Source organism: Coregonus lavaretus (assembly GCF_964263955.1).
Source record: "Coregonus lavaretus genome assembly, chromosome: 1".
Taxonomy (NCBI): domain Eukaryota; kingdom Metazoa; phylum Chordata; class Actinopteri; order Salmoniformes; family Salmonidae; genus Coregonus; species Coregonus lavaretus.
In genome coordinates, this window is record NC_139988.1 from 18,107,026 (window position 1) to 18,127,463 (window position 20,438).

Here is a 20,438-nt window from a genome sequence, read left to right on the forward strand (position 1 = left end):
AATTTGTGGTTTGCCTTCAAAATAATGGTCCCCCATTGAAACTGATCCAAACGGATCCAAATAGCGGAATAATGTTATATTTGGACTAGATAATGCTAAACAAGGTTGGAATGCTGTATAAATAAATCAATACAATTATTTATTAATTTGACAAAAAACCCACCTTAATTGGGGAGGATGGGCTTGTGGTAATGGCTGGAGCGGAATCAGTGGAATGGTATCAAATACATCAAACTCATGGTTTCCATGTGTTTGATGTCATTCCATTTGCTCCGTTCCAGCCATTATTATGAGCCGTCCTCCCCTCAGCAGCCTCCACTGCTGTGGATGTATTAGATAATTACATTTGGGGCATTTATATATGCACTGTACAGCCTTACCTATGAAGTTTTCGCCCATGAAATGGGGTATCTGCCTTCTCCGTGACACCCAAAGATTACAATTCCAAATGAAGTAAGAGAGGAGTTGGTAAAGCTGTACAGTGCATATATGTCCCCATTGCAGTTGTGCAGTCTATTTATTTTTAAGTTATATAACAACATTCCAACCTTGTTTAGCGTTATCTATTCCAAATATGGCATTATTCCACTATTTGGATCCGTTTGGATCAGTTTCAATGGGGGACTTTATTTTGATGGCGAACAGCAAATTCCGCTATTGTGGCCAATCACTCTGACTGCCACATCAGGCGCTCCTATCGCACATCTACTTCCTTGTCTCCGACAGCCAATCGCTTGGCCGTGATTCCAACAACACGTATTTTACGGTGCTCATCACGCTAGGTTGCATCGAGCCTGCATTACTGAGGTCCATAGAAATCTTGACAGTTTCACAGGTGAGAGAGACGTCGTGGGTTAAGCTGCTAGCTCCAGGATTGTTTTACTTTCTCTTTCAGTTCCCCGGTCCTACCATACGCTTCGAGTCTGGGGTTGCCACAGTCAAAAAACACGAACTCCAAGTCCAATCACCACGGCACCATGAGCAAAAAGAAAAAGGACTGGAAGACAGAGAAAGGTAAGAATACTTATTTTTGGGTTGGGGACCACTACAATGAATCTGTACCATCATCTCTCTCCATGTCTCCCATGCCTTTACAGCTGACTGTCTGCCATAGACGATCTATCTGACAGTCCAGGATATCTGTGAGCACCGGCTGTTAATTAGAAGGCACTTATTATAGGGCTGGCTACATGCACCAGCATCCGGACATATGCGAGCCCGCGAAGCCTACAGATGTTGCGCTAAGCAGGATGCGCCGGTGCCTCTGCCTGGTACCGAACCATACTAGCCAAACGCACCATTACCACACCGCTGCTGTCATAACAGTAACCCACGTTTAGCTTACACACATATATATACACACGGTGCGTTGGTGGACTTTAACAAGGCAATATAGCTGCTACTCGAGGCTTGTCCACTAGGCCGTCTATTTCTGCAAGTTCACCTGTTAGAATGAATGACAATGGCTCCCAAGAGAGAGCACGACTTATAGATGAATAGGTAGGTAGGTAGGTAGGTAGGTAGCTAAGTCTGTCATGGCATGAAGGGGCTATTGTAAACAGTTAGCCTATGTGTAATATAAGCCCAATGTGTGGCCTATAATACTATTTTCTTATTATGAATAACACATATTATGCTACATAGATATAGAGAGGTAATAATAACTGTTATAGTTACAATGTTGTCAGGATTTTATCATTGGCTTAAGTGTGTTTTATTTGTCTATTTTCTTCTAACATTCTAAACACTTTCCTCAGCTCAGGTAGATTAACATATCACAGTGTATATATTTATTATCCTAATGTGAACCAGACAAGACGTAGCCCACACACAGCCCACTGCCCAGTAGGCTATTACAAAACCATCGTCATCTCTAAGAATTCTGTACCATTATAAAGTGTTAGGCCTAGTCACACCATTATAAAGTGTTAGGCCTAGTCAAAGATGCTCTCATTGTAGCTTACAATATGCTACTATAAGGCATTTTACGTTTACATTTGAGTCAATTAGCAAATGCTCTTATCCAGAGCGACTGACAGGAGCATTTAGGGTTAAGTGCCTTGCTCAAGGGCACATCGACAGATTTTTCACATAGTCGGCTCAGGGATTCGAATCCGCAACCTTTTGTTACTGGCCAAGTGCTCTTAACCGGCGGGGTGGTGGGGGAATAGGAAGGAGGGAGTGGCTTATTTAGTGACTGTAAGATTCTTAGCTCAGCTTCACCTGAAAATCATGTCACTTATTTCAAGTCTTACTTGAAAACTTTTACAAACACAACTTCCTGCATTAAATGAACGAATTAACCATTTTTTTATTTTTATCACTGGCAAGTAGTATACTGCCATAAATACAGGAAAATACATGAAGTGCTGGCAACATGTAACAATGCATCAGACAAAAATACCATTTGCCCAGCAGCAATCTGGCTCACCTCACCTCATCTCGCCTCAATCGCTAAACTTTTCTCTCTGGTGCTGCAACAATATTCTGAGCCTGGATGTCCAGACTGGCTCTGTCCTACTATGATATTCTTAGCTCAGCTTCACCTGTCTTGTTTCATAATTTTTTGAAAATGGACTATTTTGTCTGTTCCACACTCACTCATTTGTTTGCATGACGAAAACATTATTTGTTTGGATTATTATGTTCTAAAATGGAGTAGTTTGTTCTAAAATGGAGTAGTTTGTTCTAAAATGAACTATTATGTTCTAAAATGGACTAAAATGTTCTAAAATTGAGTAGTTTGTTCTAAAACGGAGTAGTTTGTTCTACAATTTAGTAATTTGTTCTGAAATGGTCTATCTATTCTTTCCTTCAGGCAGAGTGTTGAATATGTCATCGGAGGAGAGGCGTAAGGAGTACCGTCGGTCTGAATACGTACCTCTGGACAAATCAACACCTGGAAACAGTCTCAGAGCACAGAAGGTGAGAGATACACACAGCAGGCTGGACTTGTTCGAATTCTTCAGAAATCCTTCCTTCCTTCCTTCCTTTCTTGAAGTAATCACAGGTCTGAATTGGTAGAGTATTGGTGAAAGTGATAGGGTAGTTACCTTACACCTATCCAATCACTAAAAAGTATGTGCTTACCTCAAGGAAACAAGGAAGGAAGGAAGGATGCATTTCTAAAGTATTAGAACAAGTCCAGAGAGATCCCCCCCCCCCCCCCCCCCCAGAGCCTGAGCCTACTGATGTGGAGACTGCTAATAATCAGACTAAGCAATGAATCTGAACAATGAACAAGCTAGTTCACTTGAAGAGACATTCAAAGGGAACAACTTCCCAATTTCAATCTTCAACTCTAGCCTGACATAACAGCTTAATAACACTGTCATAAGATTGACATAACCCTTCATGGCCACCATGGGGAGGGTAGATCAGCTTTAATATTGCAGATAGACTGTGGCTTCCATCAGTGTAATTGTCTGCATAATTTCCAACCCCCCATATATTTTGTGAAAATACTGTATATATACAAAAGATATACACTACCAGTCAAAAATTTGGACACACCTTCTCATTCAAGGGTTTTTCTTTATTTGTACACATTTCTTTACATTGTAGAATAATAGCGACGTCATCAAAACTATGAAATAACACATATGGAATCATGTAGTGACCAAAAAAGTGTTAAACAAATCAAAATATATTTGAGATTTTACATTCTTCAAATAGCCACCCTTTGCCTTGATGACAGCTTTGCACACTCTTGGCATTCTCTCAACCAGCTTCATGAGGTAGTCACCTGGAATGCATTTCAATTAACAGGTGTGCCTTCTTAAAAGTTAATTTGTGGAATTTCTTTCCTTCTTAATGCGTTTGAACCAATCAGTTGTGTTGTGACAAGGTAGGGGGGGGTATACAGAAGATAGCCCTATTTGGTAAAAGACCAAGTCTATATTATGGCAAGAACAGCTCAAAAAAAGCAAAGAGAAACAACAGTCCATCATTACAGTCCATCATAGAAATGAAGGTCGGAATACGGAACATTTCAAGAACTTTGACCCCAGTGCACAACTGAGCAAGAGGACAAATACATTAGTGTTTCTTCAAGTGCAGTCGCAAAAACCATCAAGCGCTATGATGAAATTGGCTCTCATGAGGACCGCCACAGGAAAGGAAGACCCAGAGTTACCTCTGTTGCAGAGGATTAAGTTCATTAGAGTTACCAGCCTCAGAAATTGCAGCCCAAATAAATGCTTCACAGAGTTCAAGTAACAGACACATCTCAACTTCAACTGTTCATAGGAGACTGTGTGAATCAGGCCTTCATGGTCGAATTGCTGCAAAGAAACCACTACTAAAGAACACCAATAAGAAAAAGAGACTTGCTTGGGCCAAGAAACACGAGCAATGGACATTAGACTGGTGGAAAGCTGTCCTTTGGTCTGATGAGTCCAAATTTGAGATTTTTTGTTCCAACCGCTGTGTCTTTGTGAAACGCAGAGTAGGTGAACAGATTATCTCCGCATGGAGGAGGAGGTGTTATGGTGTGGGGGTGCTTTGCTGGTGACACTGTCTGTGATTTATTTAGTATTCAAGGCACACTTAACCAGCATGGCTACCACAGCATTCTGCAGCGATACGCCATCTCATCTGGTTTGGGCTCAGTGGGACTATCATTTGTTTTTCAACAGGACAATGACCCAACACACCTCCAGGCTGTGTAAGGGCTATTTGACCAAGAAGGAGAGTGATGGAGTGCTGCATCAGATGACCTGGCCTCCACAATCACTCGATCTCAACACAATTGAGATGGTTTGGGATGAGTCGGACGGCAGAGTGAAGGAAAAGCATATGTGCTCAGCATATGTGGGAACTCATTCAAGACTGTTGGAAAAGGATTCCAGATGAAGCTGGTTGAGAGAATGCGAAGAGTGTGCAAAGCTGTCATCAAGGCAAAGGGTGGCTATTTGATGAATCTCAAATATAAAATATATTTTGATTTGTTTAACACTTTATTTTGGTTACTACATGATTCCATATGTGTTATTTAATAGTTTTGATGTCTTCACTTTTATTCTACAATGTAGAAAATAGTAAAAATAAAGAAAAACCCTTGAATGAGTAGGTGTGTCCAAACCTTTGACTGGTACTGTATATATTTTTAAAAATATATTCTCCTTTGTTATTTTCCCCTAACCCTACCACCCCTCCCCTAATTGGAGTAAACTAATGGACAACAACATGTAGGCTTCTACTTCCAGTTTATACATGCTATATACATTTTACAGACAAAGTATATTTTACATTAGTTATCTTTTGTTTGTTTTTAGTCCCATCCTTCAGCTACCCTCAACCCTGGTGAGGTTTAATTCATGGGAAAATACATCTGCCCTTCAAGGGAAGAGACAAGGACAGAGGAATCAATCCAAGCCTGTAATCTTTTCAGTTTGCCCATCTCGCTTATAAAGTTAGCTTTGTCTTGGAAGAAAAATATGTTATCGTAGAGTTGTCTATGCCTATGATGATTAAGGTTTTTATATCAGATTGTACAATTTAACTCTTGACTAGACTACACGTTGACACAGACATAGAAACATTTCAGACTAGTTTGGCCACATAATAATGGTAATAATAATATATTACATTTGTAAGGTGCTTTTCATTACAAGAATAATCTCAAAAGTGAATAAAATAAAACATTTACTATAGTAAAATGAATGAATAAATACATGTAAACATCTAACCATATCATGAAAACAACAATCAAAGTCTAGGAGAAGGGTAGGCCAGCCAGTACCTGTATAGATACATGTTATGCACACACACACACACACACACACACACACAACCTGCAGGCATGTGGTACTGACTGTATTGTAGGAATCAATGTTAATTACCCAGTCTCTATTAGGCCCATAAGGCCCTAGTCAAACGTAGTATATTGGCAGTAGTGTGCCATATGGAACACAGTCCTGATGTGATTATCATAATCTGATGCCTGACACTGAATTTCCTTAGTTACTGGATGTCTGTGTTTGTTCGTGTGTGTGTGTGTGTGTGTGTGTGTGTGTGTGTGTGTGTGTGTGTGTGTGTGTGTGTGCCACCGTGGTATAAATGTAGAAATATTATTTTGAAGCTGTTTTATGGGGTTTTGTAGATTCAATCTGAAATGTCGGTGGGCATATTTAGCAGAACCACAGGTGGCTTGTGGGACCTTAATTGGGGAGGCTCATAGTAATGGCTGGAATGAATGGAGTGGTATCAAACACATCACCCACATGGTTTCCATGTGTTTGATGCCATTCCATTCACTCTATTCCAGCCATTATTGTGAGCCATCCTCCCCTCACCAGCCTCCTGTGAGCAGAACACTTTCGTGAATGTGTCACTACAGTACACAAATGAATCTGTTTGTAGTTGGTAACTTTTTCTCATGCATTCAATACATACCCCTACCCCAGTTGTGTCTGTCTGTCTGTCTATATATATACGGTGCATTCGGAAAGTATTCAGACCCCTTGACTTTTTCCACATTTTGTTACTTTACAGCCTTATTCTAAAATGGATTAAATCGTTTTTTTCCCTCATCAAGCCACACACAATACCCCATAATGACGAAGAAAAACAGGTTTTTAGACATTTTAGCAAATTTATTAAAAATATAAAACTGAAATATTACATTTACGTAAGTATTCAGAACCTTTACTCAGTACTTTGTTGAAGCACCTTTCGCAGTGATTACAGCCTCGAGTCTTCTTGGGTATGACGCTACAAGCTTGGCACACCTGTATTTGGGGAGTTTCTCCTATTCTTCTCTGCAGATCCTCTCAAGCTCTGTCAGGTTGGATGGGGAGCGTCGCTGGACAGCTATTTTCAGGTTTCTCCTGAGATGTTAGATCGGGTTCAAGTCTGGGCTCTGGCTGGGCCACTCAAGGACATTCAGAGACTTGTCTCGAAGCCACTCCTGCATTGTCTTGTCTGTGTGCTTAGGGTCGTTGTCCTGTTGGAAGGTGAACCTTCGCCCCAGTCTGAGGTCCTGAGCGCTCTGGAGCAGGTTTTCATCAAGGATCTCTCTGTATTGTAGAATAAGGCTGTAACGTAACAAAATCTGGAAAAAGGGAAGGGGTCTGAATACTTTCTGAATGCACTGTATGTCTGTGTTTGTCTGAGTGTTTGTCTGTCTGGCTTGCTGGCAGGTTGTGTGTTTGTGTCTGTAAGTTTACTGTTATAAACCCTAAATAATGCACTAGTCTATAGGACAACAACGATATGGTACATCATTCCAGATGTACTGTATTCCACAAGGACAGTAAACAAGAGGAACTAAGCTAAAAAAATGTGAGTTATCTGTCTTTATTTCTGCTCCTGTCTTTAAGAGTACCTGTACGGTGTGGCTAATGAACACACCCCTGCTCTTGTGTACCTGTACGGTGTGGCTAATGAACACACCCCTGCTCTTGTGTACCTGTACGGTGTGGCTAATGAACACACCCCTGCTCTTGTGTACCTGAGTCTGAGTGTACCTGTCTCCTGAGTGGCGCAGTGGTCTAAGGCCCTGCATCGCAGTGCTAACTGTGCCACTAGAGATCCTGGTTCGAATCCAGGCTCTGTCGCAGCCGGCCGCGACCGGGAGACTCATGGGCGGCGCACAATTGGCCCAGCGTCGTCCAGGGTAGGGGAGGGAATGGCCGGCAGGGATGTAGCTCAGTTGACAGAGCATGGCGTTTGCAACGCCAGGGTTGTGGGTTCGATTCCCACGGGGGCCAGTATAAAAAAAAAAATATGTATTCACTAACTGTAAGTCGCTCTGGATAAGAGCGTCTGCTAAATGACTAAAATGTAAAATGTAAATGTATACCTGTACGGTGTGCCTAATGAACACACCCCTGCTCTTGTGTACCTGTACGGTGTGCCTAATGAACACACCCCTGCTCTTGTTGTTTCTAGTGACTGAGGAAGAGGAGGGGAAGGACCTTCTGAGAGACAAAGTATCTCTCTACAAGGGTGACATCACCATCCTCGAGGTTGATGCCATAGTTAACGCAGGTACGGTGCTTTGTTATTAACTTACATTGGTTTGATGCAGGAGTTTGTCAAACTGTGGCTACATGCAATGCATTTTGTTGTGTTTGCACTGCTTTAATGCAGTTTGAACTGAAACAAGGGAAGCCATACCTATGGTGATCAGCTGTTTCACACTACAACCTCATGACATGCAAACAGTTCTTCTGTATTTGTTAATGCCAGTAAGGTGCTTTTTAAACTGAGTTACAATGGTTTAATGTAGGAAGCTGTGAAACAAGCAAAGCCATGGATTTTCTATGTGTGTTATTTCTGGTAAGGTGCTTTTATAAATGAACTTTCAACAGTTCAGAGGGTGTAAATCAGCAAAAGCTGTGGTTTTTCATAATCTATGGAAAGTTGTTTCACTCTACAAGCTTACAACATGCAGGCAGTGTGCTTTTTATGTGTTTGCTGCCCTCTAGTGTTGGCGGGTGTAAAGTGCTGACTTGCTGGATTGACTGGTGGATTGGTGGTCATAGAAACAAACACACTACATATGGTGAATCATTGACTTTGAGCAGTTCTGCAGTAATTCATTGTGGGTTGAGAGAAAGCATCATTTCTATTTCAGGATTTGTTTGCTAAGACTTTCCTTGAGGGCCACACTTTTTGTGGGCCTTTGTGGGATACCAAATCAAATCAAATCAAATTGTATTTGCCACACGCGCCGAATATAACAGGTGTAGACATTACAGTGAAATGCTTACTTACAAGCCCTTAACCAACAATGCATTTTTAAAGAAATGTTTTTTAAAAAGTGTTAAGTAAAAAAATAAACAACAGTAGGGAGACTATATACAAGGGGGTACCAGTACAGAGTCAATGTGCGGGGGCACCGGCTAGTTGAGGTAATTGAGGTAATATGTACATGTGGGTAGAGTTAAAGTGACTATGCATAAATAATAGACAGAGTAGCAGCAGCGTAAAAGAGGGGGGTGGGGGGGCAGTGCAAATAGTCCGGGTAGCCATGATTAGCTGTTCAGGAGTCTTATGGCTTGGGGGTAGAAGCTGTTGAGAAGCCTTTTGGACCTAGACTTGGCGCTCCGGTACTGCTTGCCGTGCGGTAGCAGAGAGAACAGTCTGTGACTAGGGGGGCTGGAGTCTTTGACAATTTTGAGGGCCTTCCTCTGACACAGCCTGGTATAGAGGTCCTGGATGGCAGGAAGCTTGGCCCCAGTGATGTACAGGGCCGTACGCACTACCCTCTGTAGTGCCTTGCGGTCGGAGGCCGAGCAGTTGCCATACCAGGCGATGATGCAACCAGTCAGGATGCTCTCGATGGTGCAGCTGTATAACTTTTTGAGGATCTGAGGACCCATGCCAAATCTTTTCAGTCTCCTGAGGGGGAATAGGCTTTGTCGTGCCCTCTTCACAACTGTCTTGGTGTGTTTAGACCATGATAGTTCGTTGGTGATGTGGACACCAAGGAACTTGAAGCTCTCAACCTGTTCCACTACAGCCCTGTCGATGATACAGTGTATGATGTGAGTATGTTTTTAATGTAGAGGTTAGAGAAATTAGGTTACTAGTAGTCTGGTAATGAACAGCCCATTATCTGTAGAAGCACGCTAATTGTGTGTGTGTGTGTGTGTGTTCTCTTCCTGGTATTTTATTCTGACAGGTGGCTGGAGAGATTAGCAGAACAGTAGTTCACTTCCTTTTCTATTGTTATTCACACCAACCTATGGCAGAGCGCCTGTGTTACTCACCATCTACTTACTGTATGGCAGAGCGCCTGTGTTACTCACCATCTACTTACTGTATGGCAGAGCGCCTGTGTTACTCACCATCTACTTAGTGTATGGCAGAGCGCCTGTGTTACTCACCATCTACCTACTGTATGGCAGAGCGCCTGTGTTACTCACCATCTACTTACTGTATGGCAGAGCACCTGTGTTACTCACCATCTACTTACTGTATGGCAGAGCGCCTGTGTTACTCACCATCTACTTACTGTATGGCAGAGCGCCTGTGTTACTCACCATCTACTTACTGTATGGCAGAGTGCCTGTGTTACTCACCATCTACTTACTGTATGGCAGAGCGCCTGTGTTACTCACCATCTACTTACTGTATGGCAGAGTGCCTGTGTTACTCACCATCTACTTACTGTATGGCAGAGCGCCTGTGTTACTCACCATCTACTTACTGTATGGCAGAGCGCCTGTGTTACTCACCATCTACTTACTGTATGGCAGAGCGCCTGTGTTACTCACCATCTACTTACTGTATGGCAGAGCGCCTGTGTTACTCACCATCTACTTACTGTATGGCAGAGCGCCTGTGTTACTCACCATCTACTTAGTGTATGGCAGAGCGCCTGTGTTACTCACCATCTACTTACTGTATGGCAGAGCGCCTGTGTTACTCACCATCTACTTACTGTATGGCAGAGCGCCTGTGTTACTCACCATCTACTTACTGTATGGCAGAGCGCCTGTGTTACTCACCATCTACTTACTGTATGGCAGAGCGCCTGTGTTACTCACCATCTACTTACTGTATGGCAGAGCGCCTGTGTTACTCACCATCTACTTACTGTATGGCAGAGAGCCAGAACAATATAAAACATTGTGCTAAATAGCAGAATAGGAACCCATGCATTTCTGGATGATAGAATTGTGTTCCAATTATTGTTTGTTGTGATGATGGTTGGTCCATCCCTTATAATGGAGCAATTTGATAGTGAACCCACAGTTACCGGCAGCGCGTAACCTCACACTGCGATCATGTCAAGCAAACATTGTTTCAGAAATAAATGTAGCCTTGTCCAGCGGTTTTCCCCCAGTGTTTTTCCACAGTGTTGTTTAATTGGCTACCTTTACTAATTTCCAGCGAAGGCCAAAATACGAAACAGCTGTGTTACCCTCTCCCTCGGCTGTATATTTTAGTCCATTCTTAATTTCAACAGTTCAGTGCATTGATATTACGTTTGAATAACCATCGGGGGCATCAGAGGTTTAGTGGTCATTTTAAATGTGAAGAAGATATGTCTCTATGGAACTAAAGTGGCAGTGCTTAAAGATTATTTTATTACTGTAGAGAGAGATCGATAGATTCGATCTCAATGGTTATTACTGTCTCCTGTGTTACCAGCCTTTTTTAAATGCACATTAACATCTTGGTACATAACCTCTATTTGAGCCAGCAGCATCTGTACTCACATTCACAAGACGCAAATAACACAGAACATTAGCATAGGGGATGTGTCGGTTTGCCTGTGTCTTTTATGTATGAATGCATACGGCCAGATGGAACATACGGAGCATTTGCATAAGGAATATGTTTATTGTTCTATATCAGCCGTAGAAAGCAGAAACGGAATGTGCTTACACTGTAAGTGTTGCATCTAAAATATGTAGCCCTTTCCTGCAGTCAAATTACCATATCGCCCTCTAGTGGCCTCATGGGTGGAATGTTATTAATATTTGTCATAATTTCATAATTAATTAACTTTATTTCAAAAATACCCACCGAAAATCCAGTGAATCTATGTCAAACGGTTTTGTTATATTTCAGTCTTCTGTGATGTATGTAAAGTGTAATATTGGGATGCAAACACAAAATGTAATACATTTCAAATCTATATCTGACATGGTACAGGTCTCTTCTTTTTGTAAGCCCATAACCATGTGTATGAGGTGTATACTTTTGTTTCGAAGTAGATTTGTTTAAGACTACCAAGAAACACTCTGTGTGACCCTGATTTAGCCCACTGCAGTAAAAGGTTTTAACCAGTCTGAACTCATACAAGTCTCTCTTGAGACTAACCTGTATAAACAAAGGCTGAAACATTATTTGGAATACAAACATGCATTTAACCTGTCTGACTTTCTGACTTTTCTACTTTCATTAACAATTAAATACTTCAGCAGGACATTTCATGTCTGTGTGACATAGTGCTGTGTGTGTGTATGCTCTGTGTGTATGCTCTGTGTGTATGTTCTGTGTGTATGCTCTGTGTGTGTGTGCTCTGTGTGTATGCTCTGTGTGTATGCTCTGTGTGTATGCTCTGTGTGTGTGTGCTCTGTGTGTGTATGCTGTGTGTGTGTGTGCTCTGTGTGTGTGCTCTGTGTGTATGCTCTGTGTGTATGCTCTGTGTGTATGCTCTGTCTGCACAGCAAACTCAATGGTGTACATTTAAATCTGACAGTGTAAAATGTACACTATTTTCAGTGAACACTGAACTGGTGTTAAAATAACACGTTTGAAAGTGTTAAAGATGTAACTCTGTTGCAGTGTTCCCCATTCAACTCTTAAAGTGTTCAAATGATTGTGGTGTTTGCATAGCTCTACTGTAGAGTAATACACAACACCTACAGTGTAAAACATAACACTTGATTTAGAGTAAACTGGACTCACTTTCTCAGTGTAAGAAATTAACACCTTTAAGTGTTACAGTAAATCATTTCTGGGGTGTTGTTTTAACACTGTATGGTTTAAATCCTTATTTGCATATTTCCCAGGGTTCCTTTTCTTTTAAAGTAAATTCTAGAGTCAACACCCATGACTGTATTTGTTAGCGACAGAGACATGGTTGTTGAAGTCTTGCAGTTTAAAGGCCTGTGACCTTCACCAAGTGAGTTCCTGTGCTAGTGCCAATTTAGCAACCGTTAAATCAATGTTTTGACCATGTCAGCTTACTATCTAGGGTTACACCAAGCAGTTTAGTCTCCTCAACTTGCTTAATTGCCACATTATTCATTTCAAAATTTAGATGAGGTTTCAGGTTTAGCTAATTATTTGTCTCAAATACAATGCTTTTAGACATTCAAATTAAACTCTATGACAATACATTACATATATCATAAGGCCGTGCTTATTGGCCTGGTTGATGGCCTAGTTTTACCCTAACACAGTGGTGTTAGGAAACTCCTGGTTTACAGGCCACATCAGGCCTGCAAGTCACATTATGCTGGCTTGCAAAGTGGTGTAATTCCTATTTGAATCCAGCCAGCGTTAGGATATCCAACAGTTGGAATTTTTATTCATCCACAACCTGCATTCAGAATGACTGTCAGGGTTAGGAGACTTCATAAAAAACACTACCTAAACCATTTAAACCGGAACAACCATTTCAATAATGGGGGCAATAAATGTAACTAACTAATTTGATTATTTTAGAAAAATGTATGTTATTTATCTTTGTGTAGCATAAGATTAATCAATTAATCAATGTACATGCAAAAACACAGATATTAAAAACAGTCCTATAAAAAAATCAACCCACATAGCATGCTGGGAAATATGATAATGATAGGTGTGGTTTTGATGGGACTGTTTTGCTCTCCACAGTGTAAAACAATAACTCTGGTTATTAACACCAACACTGGGGTTATTTTACACCACTTAGTGTTAATCTCACTCGTACAGAGTGAATTTAACTCCTGAATCAACACTAGAAATGTTACTCTGAAAAATCAACACTGGCCAATTTGCTGTGTGTGTAACATAGTGCTGCTTTCCACAGCTCCTCCTCAGCTTTATCAGGACATCAGGGTGCTTTATATCTCCTATTAAAGTTTAATTATTAGGATCATTGAGTTTCTAATTCTTCCTTGATTATGTTTAGACAGAGGTTGGACAGCAGGTGCTCAAAATGTCAGCTGGGGTGGTGAGCTGTCGGGAGAGAGAGAGCAGGAGGGGTGTGTGTGTGGGTGGGTGTGTGTGTCTGTCTGTGGAGTTGGAGGGTGGACATTAATGGACTAGCTCTCTGTCTGATCAGGCAGATGGCACTATGTAACCTGCTGTTAAGAATAGTGTCTACATGGAGGGGGGCAAATGTCTACCACCACCATACTGGATATCTGGGCACAGCCCCCAATCCTACCCTACCTCCCTGCCAGCTACAGTATGTCCTTGTTTTTCCTTTTTCCCCCCTTTCGCTTTCCCTCTTGTCGTCATTAATCAGGATCAGTTCACTTTTCGGTTCCCTCCCTCCCTCCCTCCCTCCCTCCCTCCCTCCCTCTAAGTTCCTGGACTTTCATTCCTAGCCCAGTCAGTGACATCTTGTTAAAGCTGTCTACAAACACTGAAGCCTCATCATCTTGTTAAAGCTGTCTACAAACACTGAGGCCTTGATTAAACTGAGATTAAACTGGCTGCTGCTTTAATGCTAGAGTCCAGGAATGATAGGCTCTTATAGCGTGTGTGTGTGTGTGTGTGTGTGTGTGTGTGTGTGTGTGTGTGTGTGTGTGTGTGTGTGTGTGTGTGTGTGTGTGTGTGTGGAGTCAAATAAGATCTGCTGCTTGCTGCTTGAGTCAAGTGAGATCCAGGAGTGGTAGTCTCTTATAGCAGCCGGACCCCACCCCCCCCCATACAGGGACTGGTGGTAGTGTCCTATAGCAGCCGGAACCCCCATACAGGGACTGGTGGTAGTCTCCTATAGCAACCGGACCCCCCCCCCCCCCCCCCCCCCCCCCCATACAAGGACTGGTGGTAGTGTCTTATAGCAGCCGGACCACCCCCCCCCCCATACAGGGACTGGTGGTAGTGTCTTATGGCAGCCGGACCCCCCCCATACAGGGACTGGTGGTAGTGTCTTATAGCAGCCGGACCCCCCCCCCCCCCCCCCATACAGGGACTGGTGGTAGTGTCCTATAGCAGCCGGAACCCCCATAGAGGGACTGGTGGTAGTCTCCTATAGCAGCCGGACCCCCCGTACAGGGACTGGTGGTAGTCTCCTATAGCAGCCGGACCCCCCCCCCCCCATACAGGGACTGGTGGTAGTGTCTTATAGCAGCCGGACCCCCCCCCCCCCATACAGGAACTGGTGGTAGTCTACTATGGCAGCCGGACCCCCCCCCCATACAGGGACTGGTGGTAGTATCTAATGGCAGCCGGACCCCCTCCCATACAGGGACTGGTGGTAGTGTCCTATAGCAGCCGGAACCCCCGTACAGGGACTGGTGGTAGTCTCCTATAGCAGCCGGACCCCCCGTACAGGGACTGGTGGTAGTCTCCTATAGCAGCCAGACCCCCCCCCCCCCCCCCATACAGGGACTGGTGGTAGTGTCTTATAGCAGCCGGACCCCCCCCCCCCCATACAGGGACTGGTGGTAGTCTCCTATAGCAGCCGGACCCCCCCCCCCATACAGGGACTGGTGGTAGTGTCTTATAGCAGCCGGACCCCCCCCCCCCCATACAGGGACTGGTGGTAGTGTCTTATAGCAGCCGGACCCCCCCCCCCCATACAGGGACTGGTGGTAGTCTCCTATAGCAGCCGGACCCCCCCCCCCCCATACAGGGACTGGTGGTAGTGTCCTATAGCAGCCAGACCCCCCGTACAGGGACTGGTGGTAGTGGCTTATAGCAGCCGGACCCCCCCCCATACAGGGACTGGTGGTAGTCTACTATAGCAGCCGGACCCCCCCCATACAGGGACTGGTGGTAGTGTCTTATGGCAGCCGGAACCCCCCCCATACAGGGACTGGTGGTAGTGTCTTATAGCAGCCAGACCCCCCGTACAGGGACTGGTGGTAGTGTCTTATAGCAGCCGGACCCCCCCCCCCCCCCCCCATACAGGGACTGGTGGTAGTCTACTATAGCAGCCGGACCCCCCCCCCCCCCCCCCCCCCCATACAGGGACTGGTGGTAGTCTCCTATAGCAGCCGGACCCCCCCCCCATACAGGGACTGGTGGTAGTGTCTTATAGCAGCCGGACCCCCCCCCCCCCCCCCATACAGGGACTGGTGGTAGTGTCTTATAGCAGCCGGACCCCCCCCCATACAGGGACTGGTGGTAGTCTCCTATAGCAGCCGGACCCCCCCCCCCCCATACAGGGACTGGTGGTAGTGTCCTATAGCAGCCAGACCCCCCGTACAGGGACTGGTGGTAGTGGCTTATAGCAGCCGGACCCCCCCCCATACAGGGACTGGTGGTAGTCTACTATAGCAGCCGGACCCCCCCCATACAGGGACTGGTGGTAGTGTCTTATGGCAGCCGGACCCCCCCCCCATACAGGGACTGGTGGTAGTGTCTTATAGCAGCCAGACCCCCCGTACAGGGACTGGTGGTAGTGTCTTATAGCAGCCGGACCCCCCCCCCCCCCCCATACAGGGACTGGTGGTAGTGTCTTATAGCAGCCGGAACCCCCATACAGGGACTGGTGGTAGTGTCTTATAGCAGCCGGACCCCCCCCATACAGGGACTGGTGGTAGTGTCTTATAGCAGCCTGACCCCCCCCATACAGGGACTGGTGGTAGTGTCTTATAGCAGCCGGACCCCCCCCCCATACAGGGACTGGTGGTAGTGTCTTATAGCAGCCTGACCCCCCCCATACAGGGACTGGTGGTAGTGTCTTATAGCAGCCTGACCCCCCCCATACAGGGACTGGTGGTAGTGTCTTATAGCAGCCTGACCCCCCCCCCCATACAGGGACTGGTGGTAGTGTCTTATAGCAGCCGGACCCCCCCCCCATACAGGGACTGGTGGTAGTCTACTATAGCAGCCGGACCCCCCCCCCCCATACAGGGACTTGTGGTAGTGTCTTATAGCAGCCAGACCCCCCGTACAGGGACTGGTGGTAGTGTCTTATAGCAGCCGGACCCCCCCCCACCCCATACAGGGACTGGTGGTAGTGTCTTATGGCAGCCGGACCCCCCCCATACAGGGACTGGTGGTAGTGTCTTATAGCAGCCTGACCCCCCCCCATACAGGGACTGGTGGTAGTCTCCTATAGCAGCCGGACCCCCCCCCCACCCCCCCCCCCATACAGGGACTGGTGGTAGTGTCTTATAGCAGCCGGACCCCCACCCCCCCCCCCATACAGGGACTGGTGGTAGTGTCTTATAGCAGCCGGACCCCCCCCCCCCATACAGGGACTGGTGGTAGTGTCTTATAGCAGCCGGACCCCCCCCCCCCATACACGGACTGGTGGTAGTCTCCTATAGCAGCCGGACCCCCCCCCCCCCATACAGGGACTGGTGGTAGTGTCCTATAGCAGCCGGACCCCCCCCCCCCCCCCCCCCCCCATACAGGGACTGGTGGTAGTGTCTTATAGCAGCCGGACCCCCCCCCCATACAGGGACTGGTGGTAGTCTCCTATAGCAGCCGGACCCCCCCCCCCCCATACAGGGACTGGTGGTAGTGTCCTATAGCAGCCAGACCCCCCGTACAGGGACTGGTGGTAGTGGCTTATAGCAGCCGGACCCCCCCCCCATACAGGGACTGGTGGTAGTCTACTATAGCAGCCGGACCCCCCCCATACAGGGACTGGTGGTAGTGTCTTATGGCAGCCGGACCCCCCCCCATACAGGGACTGGTGGTAGTGTCTTATAGCAGCCAGACCCCCCGTACAGGGACTGGTGGTAGTGTCTTATAGCAGCCGGACCCCCCCCCCCCCCATACAGGGACTGGTTGTAGTGTCTTATAGCAGCCGGAACCCTCGTACAGGGACTGGTGGTAGTCTCCTATAGCAGCCGGACACCCCCCCCCCCCCCCCCCCCCCATACAGGGACTGGTGGTAGTGTCTTATAGCAGCCGGACCCCCCCCCCATACAGGGACTGGTGGTAGTGTCTTATAGCAGCCTGACCCCCCCCATACAGGGACTGGTGGTAGTGTCTTATAGCAGCCTGACCCCCCCCCCCCCCATACAGGGACTGGTGGTAGTGTCTTATGGCAGCCGGACCCCCCCCCATACAGGGACTGGTGGTAGTGTCTTATAGCAGCCAGACCCCCCGTACAGGGACTGGTGGTAGTGTCTTATAGCAGCCGGACCCCCACCCCCCCCCCCATACAGGGACTGGTGGTAGTGTCTTATAGCAGCCTGACCCCCCCCATACAGGGACTGGTGGTAGTGTCTTATAGCAGCCTGACCCCCCCCCCCCATACAGGGACTGGTGGTAGTGTCTTATGGCAGCCGGACCCCCCCCCCATACAGGGACTGGTGGTAGTGTCTTATAGCAGCCAGACCCCCCGTACAGGGACTGGTGGTAGTGTCTTATAGCAGCCGGACCCCCCCCCCCCCCCATACAGGGACTGGTTGTAGTGTCTTATAGCAGCCGGAACCCCCGTACAGGGACTGGTGGTAGTCTCCTATAGCAGCCGGACCCCCCCCCCATACAGGGACTGGTGGTAGTGTCTTATAGCAGCCGGACCCCCCCCCCCCATACAGGGACTGGTGGTAGTCTACTATAGCAGCCGGACCCCCCCCCCCATACAGGGACTGGTGGTAGTCTCCTATAGCAGCCGGACCCCCCCCCCATACAGGGACTGGTGGTAGTCTCCTATAGCAGCCGGACCCCCCCCCCATACAGGGACTGGTGGTAGTCTACTATAGCAGCCGGACCCCCCCCCCATACAGGGACTGGTGGTAGTCTCCTATAGCAGCCGGACCCCCCCCCCATACAGGGACTGGTGGTAGTGTCTTATGGCAGCCGGACCCCCCCCCCCATACAGGGACTGGTGGTAGTGTCTTATAGCAGCCTGACCCCCCCCATACAGGGACTGGTGGTAGTGTCTTATAGCAGCCTGACCCCCCCCATACAGGGACTGGTGGTAGTGTCTTATAGCAGCCTGACCCCCCCCCCCATACAGGGACTGGTGGTAGTGTCTTATAGCAGCCGGACCCCCCCCCCATACAGGGACTGGTGGTAGTCTCCTATAGCAGCCGGACCCCCCCCCCATACAGGGACTGGTGGTAGTCTCCTATAGCAGCCGGACCCCCCCCCCCCCCCCCATACAGGGACTGGTGGTAGTCTCCTATAGCAGCCGGACCCCCCCCCCCCCCCCCATACAGGGACTGGTGGTAGTCTACTATAGCAGCCGGACCCCCCCCATACAGGGACTGGTGGTAGTCTCCTATAGCAGCCGGACCCCCCCCCCCCCATACAGGGACTGGTGGTAGTCTCCTATAGCAGCCGGACCCCCCCCCCCCCCCCCCATACAGGGACTGGTGGTAGTCTCCTATAGCAGCCGGACCCCCCCCCCCCCATACAGGGACTGGTGGTAGTGTCTTATAGCAGCCGGACCCCCCCCCATACAGGGACTGGTGGTAGTCTACTATAGCAGCCGGACCCCCCCCATACAGGGACTGGTGGTAGCATTCAACGCACCATCACACAATGTACTGCTAACTAGTTCATTAAACGCAGTGAGAGATGGAAGTTGGGATGAGGCTTGGTTTGTCTCAGCTATTGATCCGCAGGGTTTGACCGACTGTGTTTGTGTAGGTGTGTGTTTGTGTCTCTGTGTCTGTGTTTCTCATAGACTAATGTACATAATTCTGTTATTAGCGAGTAAGGCCCAGGAATGGCCCAGGCGTGCTTTAAAAAACAGGTGGATTCGCTGTGTGTCTTAATCTCACTGAGATTCGATAAATCTATTGGGTAATTTTACTGATTGCTAATCCAATGCATTTAGAAGGATTATCTGCAGTAATCTTAGTGGGATTAAGTGTCTAGCTGCCAGAAAGAAAAAGAAAAACAGTGCAGATGACTTTGTGACTTCGTTCTGCATTTCACGGGTCCCCATATGGTACCCTATTCCCTATGGGCCCTGGTCAAAAGTAGTGCACTAGCTAGGGAATAGGGTGCCACTTGGGACAGTACCAGGATGATGGGATGAGGCTCAGTCAGGATTTACAGCTAATCCTTGTTATTTTCTTTCTAAAACACAATTTAATGTTCAATCATTTTCCTCCCCCCTCACTGTCCGTCTGTCACAATGAAGGAATAGAATACAATCTGAACTAAACTTCTAAACTTCATTGCTACTCGACTGAACAGAATGAGGCCGTAAAGATAGCTGAGTGAGTGTGTTTTGCGTGTGTGCCTACGACTGTGTGGTGTGTGTGCGTGCGTGCGTGTATGTGTGTGCATATGTGTGTGTGTGTGTGTGTGTGAAGGGGAAAAAGCGTATTATAATGATGACTGGTGTAATTATAGGAGAAGAGAAGAGGTTGATTCAGGATCCATAACCAGTCATAAACCTTTCTCCTCTCATCCCTCTATTCTCGCATGCATCTGTATTCGATTGTCAATTTACTTTGTAGGGCGTCTGCTTATGAGGCCAATCAAACATTCTAGAGGGTCTCAGCTAAGACGAGCGCCAGCCCAGCAGAACTGGGTTCACATACTATTTGACATCTTTCAAATACTTTGAGCATTTGTTTAGTCTTCCTGGAGTGGCAGATGGGTGAGGTATTGCTCTTTTGTGACAATTCTATTGGTTCCATACTTCCATTGCACCAGGCAAGCACAATCAAGCCCAGGTCAAGTATTTAAGAATTATTTTGAATAATATTTGAACCCGTGTCTGGAGTGCCAGCCACAGAGGTTATGGTTATTGGTATGCTGTGGTATGCAGCGAAGCCATTCACATTCAGGCATCAGAGATTTGATTAGAGTATTAGTGAGGTATAATACAACCATACACAGTCTGAATGTGTCTGTCTGTTTGTGGTGTGCAGGATGGTTCAAACAGTAGC

At 46.7% G+C, this 20,438-nt stretch overlaps 1 protein-coding gene across 1 annotated transcript in view; it reads left to right on the top strand.

Moving 5' to 3' along the window:
- Positions 1-825: 825 nt before the first annotated feature.
- LOC311123960 (ADP-ribose glycohydrolase MACROD2-like) overlaps positions 826-20,438 on the top strand; it is a gene marked incomplete at its 3' end in the record, with an annotated part of 814,537 nt that continues 794,924 nt past the window's right edge. The window contains 4 exon segments of the mRNA XM_084158236.1: positions 826-1,014; positions 2,819-2,887; positions 2,890-2,925; positions 7,894-7,992. Of these exon segments, the coding sequence (XP_084014362.1) occupies positions 978-1,014; positions 2,819-2,887; positions 2,890-2,925; positions 7,894-7,992 (241 nt within the window). The 5' untranslated portion in view covers positions 826-977.